This window comes from Hyperoodon ampullatus (genome assembly GCF_949752795.1).
Source record: "Hyperoodon ampullatus genome assembly, chromosome: 3".
Taxonomy (NCBI): Eukaryota; Metazoa; Chordata; class Mammalia; order Artiodactyla; family Ziphiidae; genus Hyperoodon; species Hyperoodon ampullatus.
The window spans coordinates 52,967,371-52,979,891 of record NC_136916.1 but is presented as its reverse complement, the minus strand read 5'-3'; the positions used below and the strand labels follow the sequence as shown (position 1 = coordinate 52,979,891).

The following is a 12,521-nucleotide window of genomic DNA, read 5'->3' as shown; positions in this document are numbered from 1 at the left end:
GCTACTGGATTTCTTGATCTGCACGGCAGCACTGATAAATGCTAGGAAATCCTGCAGGTTGTTAAAAACCCAATGTCTGCCCTCTCTCTGCTGAGGCACAGGCTGCTTGACAAGCCAACTCTCCTTGAAGGATTTGCAAAATGAACCCCAAACAGGCAGAACATGATACAGCACCTGCAGCCATGTGGGTATGAACGCTCAGGTGAAGGGCTGGCAGAGTAGGCACATGGAAGCTTCAGCTGTCGAGGGTGAAGTTTGCAACTTTGCTTCGCTTCCTCACGTGTGAAAATGGACACTATATTAGAGGCTGTGGAGGAAAAACGTGCCCTAAACACACCAGAATGAGGCTGGCCAGCCAGGACAAAAGATGGCAGACATCAGGCCAGGAATGCCAAGTTCAGTCTCTGGCTTGTCCCAGCGAAGATCAAGAGGGATAGGTGACTGAAAACCGCCTTGGCAGCTGCAAAGTCTGAGCACTACCAGAAAAATTGCCCTGTAGCTTTTGTCTCAATGCTAACTAAGTAAAAAGAGATCCCTGGGGGCTTCCCTGATGGCGCAGTGGTTGAGAATCTGCCTGCTAATGCTGGGGACACGGGTTCGAGCCCTGGTCTGGGAGGGTCCCACATGCCACGGAGCAGCTAGGCCCATGAGCCACAACTACTGAGCCTGCACGTCTGGAGCCTGTGCTCCGCAACAAGAGAGGCCACGATAGTGAGAGGCCCGCGCACCGCGATGAAGAGTGGCCCCCACTTGCCACAACTAGAGAAAGCCCTCACACAGAAATGAAGACCCAACACAGCCAAAAATAAATAAATTAATAAACTCCTAACCACAACATCTAAAAAAAAAAAGAGATCCCTGAAGTGGTCATTTTTGGAGAAGATGTTGACGGAGGCTGAGTGGTATTTTCTCTAGTGTCAGCCAGCATTGACCCGGCCCTAACACCTGCCCTGAGGCTTTGGGGAACAAGAACAACAAAATCAATAACAACTCTCCCCCCATCTCTTTCTCACACACTCTCAGCAGGATCCCCTGGTGCCCATTACCTTATGTCCCAGCTGAGCTGCTTCTCCTCGAGCTGCTGTGGCAATGGGATCGATTAGGTGCCCGATCTCCTGGACCACTGAAGTCAGCTGCTCCTGCAGGGCCTGATAAGGAGAGAGAGCTGTCAAATTCAACCTACAACAGCTCCCCATGCAGTTGTACTGATTTTAAAAGGTCCATGTGAAAGATAAGGGAGGCCGAGAGAAATGGATATCAAAATGCCTGGGTGTGCCATCCAGCCACTGCTCTGACCCTCCCCATCCCAGCGACCCTCAGTTCCCCTGGGCTAAACCCCTCCTCCCCACAGTTCCATCCATGAGGGACATGAGCAGGCCCCAGGAACATCTTTCCTACTGGCTTCTCACTCCTGGCCACCATAGTAACAGCTGATGCTACTGGTATCTTTACTTTGGCTTATTCAGCATAATTCCTGGAAAGCTGGAACTGCAGTGGCTTTCCAAGATGGGAAGACAATTGTGTCTAAATGGAGGTAGCTAATGGTGGGGTCTGAGGGAACATCCAGGTTGCAGTGTCCTCAGAGCTAAGAACCCCTTAAGTGGGGAGTGGGGAGGAGGGTGACGTAAAAATGACATCAGCTCTCTTACAGCAGGACTATTTCCCAGAGAGCAAACTGTGAAAATGCCAGGTGAAATGCCCACTAGGCTATGGTCAGGTGCTCTGTTCACTGTTATTTGGTGATGCGGATACCATTATTGAAAATGGCACCATCAAGGCATTTCTTCTCAGGTTTGAGACACAGTTTAAGCTCTCCATCCCAAAGAACTGAACTCACGCTATAAAGAGACGGGGCAAGGTATCTGGATGATGCTGAAGTGTGAAGGGGGCGGGGAATTCAAAGATGGAGAGTGTTAACTAGTCGTGGGGAAGATCCGATCCCTCTGTAGAAATCTTTACAGGAGCTTCTTCACTTCATAGAGTCCAGATTAATAGATCAGAAGGCTGGACATTTTAGGTCTGCACTCATCAGCACGGAATGGGGTGACTCCTGACAAAGTGACAACATCTTGCTCATAGAAATGAGACTTAGGCTACTCTCCTACCGAACAACACTGCATATGGGCTGGGGGACTTTGTGCAGAGTTTAGGCTACGAGAGGAGCAGCCTAACCCGCAAACTTGAAAACAAAAAAAAAGGAAAAACTTAGAGAGATGGAGGCAGGTCGAGAGAAACCTCCACACTTCCAAGGGTCTTATTGAGCAAATTACTTCTTATGTTCCCACTCATCATGTTAACTACAGTCAAGAATGCAAGACTAGGGCTTCCCTGGTGGCGCAGTGGTTGAGTCCGCCTGCCGATGCAGGGGGCATGGGTTCGTGCCCTGGTCCGGGAGGATCCCACATGCCGTGGAGCGGCTGGGCCCGTGAGCCATGGCCACTGAGTCTGCATGTCCAGAGCCTGTGCTCCGCAACGGGAGAGGCCACAACAGTGAAAGGCCCGCGTACCACAAAAAAAAAAAGAATGCAAGACTATCCCAGCAAGGTCGTCTTACTACAGTTGGCTTGTTAGATTAAATATGGTATAGGTAGGAAGCACATGCAGATAAAGGGGAAGGATTTTCTTCCCAGGGAGGAAGTCAAGACAGAGGATATGCTTTGGTGATGGTGTTGAAAGGATGTGGGTGTGAGGGGGGTGCTCGTCATCTCTGTTTCTTGCTCATGGTGCTAGTTACAGTGTGTGCTTGGTTGGTGGTAGTTCAGGAAGCTGCACACATATGACAGGCACACTGTTCTGTATGCATATTCTACTTTAATAACAGGTTAACGATAATTCTAACATTCTGCACAGGATGAGAATACATATTTCTTCTTTCTTTCCTTGGAAATGGGGGAGGCGGGTGAAGCAACAATGAAGTACACAGCTCTATTAATAAAAATGAGCAATTCCAATTCTAGGCCCTGCTTACAGACAGGGGCCAAAGTACGTTGTTGATGAGTTCTGTGTCAGGAGAGAAACACCAGTCAACATTCATATTTATTAAGTACCTTCTGAGCGTCAGGCACTTTCAACAGAAAGAAAGAAGTATGAATCAGGGGCCTTTGGACAGGTAACAGAAAAAACTCAAAGGAGCCAAGTAGGAAAATTCTATTCTCAACTTTGGAAAAATGGGCAAGAGAGGGCAATGTGGCTCTGAATTAACAGAATGCTAAAGCTCTCTCAATACTAGATATTGAGTAACAAGGGCAGAATCCTTGATCTCTGCATGGACCAAACACATAGTGCTGAATGCTGAATTCGCCCATTAGTCAAAAAAGTGCTGAAATATGACAGGGAAGCACTCAAAATTTACACGCTTAGGTCTGCTCTACTGAATATGGTAAACCCACCGACTGACACACTCTTACCTGACAATGACCATTTCCCTCCAAATTTCAGCCAAATCTGAACCTTCCACCCCCGCAGTACATGTGTTCCTTCATCAAACCATCATTCTCTGCTCAGCATTTGCCCTACCCCCTCCAAAAACTTCCCAGGCTGGTTCCAGGGGAAGGTGGCCCAATGATGAAGCTCTTTATCAAAAACGTGTTGGTGCCATTCCCCCATCCCCAAAGGCTGATGTTGGGATTCTTCAGTACTTCCAGAGGCTTCCGAGCTGGCCACAGAGCCCTGCATACCTCCACAGAGATGTCGTCCCTCGTGGCCAAGCTCTGGCTGACAGCCGCCAGCGAGGCCTGCTCGATGTCCCGGATGCACCGGTTGATGCTGTCAATGGAGTAGTCACATTCCCTCTGTCCAGGGGCCTTGTCCCTGGAAGGGACACAGCAAGTAGAACACGGGCTCCACGGAGCACAAGTCCCAAAACCTGTTCCAGAACTGGTGGGCCAGGAGCCCCTGTCTACTTTCTATCCCACTCGATTGCTTTAGGGAGTGAATTCCTGACCCTTGCTTGGCAATGCTTCTCTACATAGCTCAGGAATTTCTTCACTTAACACTTGTGCTAAGTCTATTTCTGGTGGGAAGGGTAGGGTGCTATCCACCATCTCAGGCTGATGCCAGGCAACTGCAAATGAAACAATTTGGACTTGGATTCTCCATTCACTGGCTTAGGCATAGGACCCTCATTAAAAAAAAAAAAAGTCAGTGCTATTTCCAGTGCAAATATACTATGCTCTCTACATTGCATACTAGTCGAAAACGTCCTGGGCTGTGGTAGGAGTTAAAATATTTACTGGATTTTTCTTTGCAAGGCATTAAGAAAGAAATGCCTTAAGTTTCAAAAGCAATTTCAAAAACAAAATACACCTGAGGAAAGGCAGGCACTCCATGCTGCGGGGTAATTAACTTTGGTCAACTTCAAAAATGTTTTATCTACTCAGGGGATGATTTTTCATAGTAGATAGGTCCTACTATCACCATGGAGGTTAGAGATGCCCAGAGTTACTCTGGGACCTGGAATATTCTTTTTGTCTTATTATCAAGGTAAGGTAACCCCAAATCCTGCTAAATAAGCAGTGGTGCTCTCTGCCTAATCTCCTAGGTATTGACAATATGGTACAATGTTTACAAGGACTGGGACTAAAGCAATCATGCCTGGGGATGCCCTTGGGAATGTTATCTAAATGCTTTTCTGCCTGAATTCTCTAATCAGTAAAAGAGAGACAATAGCAGCATCTACTTTACAAGGTTGTTGTGATGAACATATAATGCAATACAGGTAAAATGCTTAGAATAGTATCTAATATATGATAAATACTTTAGTTAGCTATTATTGTTGTGGCAAGTACTACCGCTGGTCCCAAAGAGGTAAAGAAAAAGATGATGACAATGATCAACCACGTTGCTATTAAATAAAAGTCCTGATGGGCTTATCTCCCTCCTGCCCTGTCGGATGCAGGCCGCTAGCAATTTCTGGAGGAGACACTAACCTGATAGACGTGATGAGACTCTTTATAGAGTCAGAAACGGTGTGGGAATGTCCCGCTAGCACAGACCAGGTGGGCGGGTCTTTGGGGTTGATGGCCAGTGAGCGTGCAGTGCGGATGAGGTATGATGAGCTCTCCAGCATGGTCTTGGCTGACACCAGGATTGGTTCTTGTGCCTGGGAGCCCTGGGACCAAACAGCAGAAGGGTCAAGGGCAGGGCACACAGACTAAGTGAATGACTTGGACCCTGGAAGGTCATGTTCTTTATCAAGTCACTACCTCTGTCCTTCGAAAGGAGACAAAGGATGGGGAAGCATGGAGGCTGGCTCACATGGGGCCTGGATGATGAGGACCTGGGGCTATGCCACTCCTTAAATATTATTTTTGAGTGTGACACATACCGAGAAAGAATCAGCCCCAAACCTACGCACAGAGATTGTTCTCAACATATAAAGCCAAGATATTACCTCTTAAGTGATATACAGACATTGAGTTTCATGAACTCTGTTTGCATCATCAATGACAACAGTAACAGTGCCCTACATATTGACAGAAAGAGTTTTTGGAATCCTTAACTGTTCATGCCCATTCAGTGCCACACAAAACAAGCCAAAGACCTCAGTATTACCTTTGCTGCAAGGATTCCCTACCTCGGAGCTGATCTGGGCAGGAATGCTGACAAACTCAGGGTTGGAGGCGAATGCTGTCAAGTTCTCCACGGCTTCGATCAAGGGGGTGGTGGCAATTCGACACTTGTTGCGGTTGTCCTCAGAGAAATCCCCATCCAGAGCCTGATGGGAGAAAACACAGAGATCACTCCTGGGCTGCAGCAATCACCACCCAGCGAAAAGAAGGTGGTTTAATGGGAATACTGAAAATGTCTGGTGAATCCATAAACAATGAATAAGAACTGACTGGAGGGATCTCCGCCATCAAGTAGAGGGGCTAAGTGAGCAATGGTAAGAAATAAAGCTGAGTGTGTGGCTCACAGGCCAACTGACCTCACAGCCCATCCACTCCCCACTTAATGTGATTCAAAGAGCACCTGCTCTTCTCTCCCCTTGAGCTATGCTGTCCATCCCTGTGGCTGAGCCACTTTCTTCCCTACTTTTGAGACTATAACCCTTTGGCTCTTCCCCTCCATTTCACTCCAATTAAGTCTATTCCTTGCCAAACTATAAAAATATCTTACACTGTGTACCACTTTCAACTTCTTTTAAGCTATTTTTACCTGGATGTCCCTGAATGACTGACGGAGGGAGGGCTTATGTATCTGTCATTTTCAAATTAGCAAAATGGAATGCAATGGGAAAAAACAGACTAGAGCTATTCCCAGCAATATGGACAAATCTCACACATGCAATATTTCGGTAAGGAGGCCAGACACAATAGGGTACCCACTATACGATTCCATTTGTGCAAAAGTACAAAAACAGGTGAAACTAATTCTGGGTGTTAGCTGTCAGGTCACCCGTTGGAGCCAGTGAGACTGAAGGAACAGCAGTAGGCTTCTGGGCACTGGCCATGTTCTGTCTCTTCAACTGGCCACAGTTACTTAGGTGTGTTCGGCGTGGGAAAATTCACTGAGCTCTACACACATGGGCTTTTTATCTATGTATCTTTTGCTTCCAAAGTTTATTTCTTTTTAAAATTAGCAGCAGTAATACAATGGCACTGAATGATTAGTCACATCGCCGATCAATAGCCTGCACAGAAGACAAGCCAGGAAAGCGGCCTGTGATGCATGCCAGGCCACCCCACAAAGGGTCAACACTTGGATCCCAAGTTCCCCAACCATGGACTGCACCTCCTCAAGCACAAGGCTGCTAGAACCGATGGCCTGTGACCAATGGCAGCACCCCTGCCTCCCAGCAAAGGGCAACATTTGAGAAGGCAGTTATGTTTGTTGAGAACGTAAATTTCTTTGTTAAATGATGAATTAAACTTTTAATTTAACCATTATGAGCAACATATAAAAGTCAATTTAGACAATTAGTGAACAAAAAACCAGAGGCACCAGCAATTACAAAACAAACCAGATCTGAGATGGGAACATTTCTATTTTTCAATAAGGAAAGAGTAGGCAGGCATGGTTAGTTTAAAGGCTACTTGAATAACAGCTATATTCCAATCAAGTCTTGACAGGTTGGGGCAGTAATTACACATCCGCCATGCTAATATTTTCTAAGGAACTCCCATAAGCCTGGCTAATTTACCGTCGTCACTAGTACTGTGCATAGTTTGCCTCTGCTCATGCCCTTCTCTACCAGATAGGCACTGACCTTGACCCTAACTTCCCCCATTCTGTGGTTCTTCCAGGCCCAGTGGAAACCCTATGTGCCTGCTACTTACTCATATTTATGGCTTCAGTTCTGACTCCACTCACGTACTCAGTAAAAGTTGAGTTAGCATCTGTTACCTCCACTGAAGCACTGTACTGGCGACATGGCAGTGAACCGTCTGGGCGCTCTCATCTTGTTGCACTATGACCATCATTGACTCCTTGAGGTCAGGCCCTACCAGGCTTCGGAGCAATTTGGGCACACATTGGGAGGCCGGCTGGGTGCCGCATAGCAGGAGCCTGACAATAGTGGCCCCAGCACAGGCGGACCACTGAAGCAGGCAGATGGCAGGAGTGGACTTCGGCATCAAAGGAACTCGCATCCCAGCTGCACCGATCGCACCCCCTCCAGTGGGATAGGGCTTCTAGCTCAGTGGAAGATGCCGAGCCTCTCAGTGGTACTGCTCATTTCTCCTGCCCCTGACCTCTCCACACTCCTCCCATCCCCTTTCCCACTGTCTACAACACTCTCGGCCTATTAGGAAGGCAGATGTCTGATCATGCCACCAACTCTTAGGTGAACTTATTAAAAATGACAAGATAATTACACCAGGTAAATCCCAAGGAATGATTTTCTAATTGTGCAGTTTCATCGACTGCACCAACAGGATGAAGAAAGGATTTTTTCTTTGAGACTGGGCCCTAAAATCACATATCATGTAGCCCATTGTGGGTCAAGGGCAGGACCCTGAATAGCGTGGGCTGTGGACTACAACGTCAAGCTCCAATCCAGCACTGTTTTCCATTTTCAAGAGGGGAAAGCCATTTCCTCCAAAGGAAGAATTGAGCATCAGAAAGGATGGTTTGTTTACATAGACAGTATTTCACTTCTGAATGCTGCTTCCACTCTGGAGATGGCTGAGCAACCCCAGTAAACTGAATACTCAAATCTGACCAGAGGTGAAACTTCAGGCAGGCACGACAGTTTTCACATAGATATTCCATGTCACAGAATGTTTAGTACACCCGTCATAACAATGAAAGGGTAAATCCACTTAGCCAAATGCCCAGGCCCCATCAGGACCCTGAGCCAGCTCCTGTGAACGTTCTCACACTTAGCAAAAATCTCACAGGGATCTGGGAGAAACAATTTCTGCATGTGCACCAGAATCAAAGATTCATGGACTTTGGGGGTTAGAAGGGATCTTAAAGATCATTTAATCCCAAAGCTCCAATGTTTCAGGTGATAAAACCAACACCTAGAAAGTGACACGGTAAGCCAAGCTCATGCCTCAGACCAAAACCGAAGACCCCTGGCTCCCTTCCCTCCTACTGACCTTAGAAAAGGCAACAAGAATAAGGCGTAAGAAGCCCAAGAGGTTTTTATCCCTCTTTTTTCTTCTCAAGAAACCTATTTACCAATCCAAACAAAAGGAATATCAAGAAAACGTACTTACAGCCGAGTTAAAACCGGTTAATGAGAGCTGGACCTGGTGTCTTTTGGATGCCCTGTCAATGCTTAATGGCAAAACCCTGAGCTTCAACTCCACTGCGAGAGGCAAGGCCGCACTCCAACTTCTCAGAGAAACAAAAGCTGTGTTGTTGCACAATTTCTACTTGGCACCTAAACCTGAGTGACTGCACATTTAAAATAACATTCGATTCCACACATCTGATTTGAGGCTAGGTAAAGAGCTGACTGGGGAGAGAGGAGAAGGCATTGGTACACGGGGGAACCAGCAGAAAGACGGCACCTGTGGTTAGGGCTCCGTGTGTTTCTAAGTTGGCCGGCATTGAGAGCAGCACCTGGCAGGGAGGAGGGTGCACGTATTTATTCTTGCTGAGCCATGCTTTGGGATTGCAAAGAATGCCATCAGCAGAGATTTATGATCCCTGGAGGCAGGCATTCTAATGGGTGCTGATGACCCACTGTGGGGTAATCTGCTCCCTGCTCGCCAGTGCTCCTCTGGGGAGGGGTTCCCCTCCTTTCATTGTGACTAGAAAGGTGGGGCAGCTGGGATTTAGGCTTGGGCACATCCTTGTGATTTAAAGGAAAAAAAAAAAAGGACTAAGAAGCATAAAACATAGAGCAAAATTCAGCCTCGATGGCGGCTGTTTCAAGCATTTAGGGAATTAAACATTCATTTGCTTTGCTATTTGACAGGATTCTTAACCATTCCTTAACTCAGCAAGTCTATTCGATACGTAGTACAGTGTGCTACAGTGAAGTGACCTTCACCATTTTCCTATTAGTAAATTCAAAACAAAGTTCATTGTCCCCGGCAAAGCCTGCCACCTGATGGGAATCGAAACACCAAGCGCATTTCAGCAAGCTGTGGGGCAAGAGGGTCATTTCTGTTCCTTGCGCGCTGCTATCGATTCCCAGGGTGCTCGCGGGGAAGGAGGCTTCATCTTCTCCATGTCACAACAGCCTGCACCCCCCCCTCTGGTGTTTCTGCACAGGCCTATGTTTAAGGCCACCACAAGAGCTCATCTGCTGCAGGCAGTTACAAAGAGGGGTTGCCACTGTGAGGAGAATCTGAAAAGAAAATGAGATCTTAACGGAGACAGGTAGGGATTTAAAACCGAGGAGAAGGCAGAAAAGAAAGGTCTCCCAGAATTTGTATAGAATAGTTCCTTGCCTTTGTCTCCCCCTTGGTCCATCTAAATCTAGTCTGTTTTTTTGATGATCGGAAAATGGCCAAGTTTTAACTGAAATAAGTTAGTTACACAGCAACCGACAATGATGTCACTACATCTCAATTCTATTGCTGTCTTTCCAGGCCTGCCTCCCCCTAGACTGGCACACAAGCACTGTAAACACAACCAGGTATTTCTTCCCAGGCTGGTGAGATGGCTTAGTCTCTCCAGGCTAACGATGTACACTGCATGCCATGGGCGAGAGTAGGCTTGAGTGGAAAGAGCAGGAGATCTGGGTCTGAATTCCGGTCCACCACTTAGTGGCTGAATCACCCCAAGAAAGTTACTTCACCTCCTTGTGCATCACTGTCCTGACCGTAAAAATGGGGATGGCAGGCACAGGGTGGTTGGTTGTGTGGACTGCATGAGTGATATACACAAAACACGGAACAGGCTTTGGGTAAACTAAATATCGGAAAACATAAGCTTTATTCATTTCTAATACCATGAACCATGACAGTAATTAAAGGGAGCTGCCAGCAGGATCCTGGGGGCACCTGGGCACTGGCTTTATTTATTCATCTTCAATCTATCTTATTATTGTCTTCAAATAAGCGGGTTTTAAGTTTTTTGTTTTTTTTTTTTAAAGACTCTGTTTAAGTAGCTAAGTAATCGCTGACAGGGATAACTGCCCCGTGGCTCTTGCCTGTACGCTTCCAACTGCTGTGGGCTGCACAGTCTCTCCTTGGCTTCTGCTTGGCTCAGTCTGTTGACTAATTTCTCCACAAGACTAAATTGGCTTTGTGTAGTGCAAGTGAAATGAGGTGTGTAGTAACATATCCTCTGGAGAGAACAGGGGGAAAAGCCCCATCCCTCCAGGAGTTGCCCGGCAACAAAGCAGATCATCCCACCTCCACGAGTGTGAAAATCCTTCAGTAAAGTGTGAACCCTCCAACGGCCTTCCCTCCTGCATTTCCTGGTTTGCACAGAGCTGGTAGCTTGCCTTCCATGACCATCTCCTTTGGAGGTTCTTTGCCAGGGGTCTGCTGTCCAGGCTGTGGCTGTCTTCCCACCAGGTCAGCTGCTTGGTGTCTGCTGGGTGTCCCACGCACGGCAGACCGGGTTTGCGGTCTGATCACCCAGCTACAAATACTACAGCCCAGCTATTGCGATTCCCTCCTCACAGGCTACCCTTGCCCTGCTTCCCCTCAACCTGTCCATAGCCACGAACACAAAGACGAACTTGTTATCAACATGGAATGCTCTATTTTAAGAAGCTCATGCTCCACTGAAAACATTTAAACAACTATAAATAGAATAGATATCATAGGACAGAATAAATTGACTTTTTAAAAAGATTTTCCCTTTCCATTCTCCCTCCACCTTCTCTCTTGGTCCAGAGATATTTAACAACCATGGCAGGGCCCTCTACCAGCCCCTCAAAACCACCCTCCCCCACTAAGCACATAGTTTACCCCTCCCCACACACTATGCAGAAGGTTAGTAGAGACCAAGGCTGTTGGTTTTTCCAGATAAATATCTCCATCACTAATGAACCGCTCCTCAGTGACTTAAATCATGAGACTGAATTAGAAGTTGAACTCCACTAAAAGCAAGTATTAGAGAGCAGAGCTTCAATCCCCTACCTCTTTCCCCCCTCTGCAACAGGTGTCACAGGGATTTCTAAGGCCTCAGCTCAGCGACCTACCTTGATGGTCTTCACCAGGTTGGCAGTGCTGTTGGCGACTTCCTTGGCTGACTGGACAAAGTGCCTCTTGGCCACAGGGTTGCCCGTCTTGGATGAGGCGATGCGGCAGGCGTTGCACAAGGCTGAGGTGTGCTTGGCGACAATCGTGGCAGCTGACAGAACCTATAAAGCACGGACTGGGTTGGGGGCACCCCACGCTTCAGTGCAGAGGGGTCCAGTTCACTGGAGTCCACCCTGGTCCCGAGCCCTGGATTCCCCCTCAACTCACATGTCTAGGGCTCGTGGAAATAAAACCCATGTCTCTAGCTCTGCCGCCCCTGAAGTCACTCCAAGAAAGGGGAGGGTGGGAATTATTAAGGCAGAGAGACTAAACAAAGAGAAGGAAAGGCAGGGCTGATGTGGGAGTGGGCTGGGCTCCAGGCGGTTTCAGAGGAGATGCTGTCAGCTATCCTTTGCGACCCCCCAGCCAGGAGGGACACGGCCCAGGGTCTAGGCCAGCGCTGCCCAACAGAAATACAGTGCGAGCCACATATCTAATTTTAAAATTTCTAGTAGCCACATGAAAATAAGTACAGAAACAAGGGAAATTATTGTAAATGATCTATTTTATTGAGCTTGATATATCCAAAACATTTCATTTCACCATGTAATCAATTTAAGAATATTAAGCTTTTACAATCCTTTATCCTACTAAGTCTTTGAAATTGGTCAGTATTTTACACTTACAGCCCATCACAGTTTGGATCAGTTACATTTCAAGTGTTTAACAGTCACATGCAGCTGAATGTCACCCCCAGGTGGGCTATAGGCACCTTATTAAGGGGTGTGGTTCAGGGATCTCCCAGCCCCAGCTGTGTTTCTGAATCTGCCTGATCCACTTTGCTGAGGCTGGTAACACCCCTTTGGCCTTAACTGGACAGGTAAGGGATCTCAGGTGCACTGACACCTGCCTTAGCTCCCCGTGGTC

The 12,521-nt window shown here is 47.3% G+C and overlaps 1 protein-coding gene across 4 annotated transcripts in view; it reads right to left on the bottom strand.

The window, feature by feature from the left end:
• Positions 1–12,521, bottom strand: part of TLN2 (talin 2) — a gene marked incomplete at its 5' end in the record, with an annotated part of 203,651 nt that overhangs the window by 75,653 nt on the left and 115,477 nt on the right. For all 4 annotated transcript variants that reach the window (XM_079698821.1, XM_079698822.1, XM_079698823.1 and 1 more), the window contains 5 exons: positions 1,047–1,148; positions 3,678–3,810; positions 4,929–5,110; positions 5,576–5,716; positions 11,555–11,716. In XM_079698821.1, the coding sequence (XP_079554947.1) occupies positions 1,047–1,148; positions 3,678–3,810; positions 4,929–5,110; positions 5,576–5,716; positions 11,555–11,716 (720 nt within the window). The remainder of the gene's footprint in view (positions 1–1,046; positions 1,149–3,677; positions 3,811–4,928; positions 5,111–5,575; positions 5,717–11,554; positions 11,717–12,521) is intronic.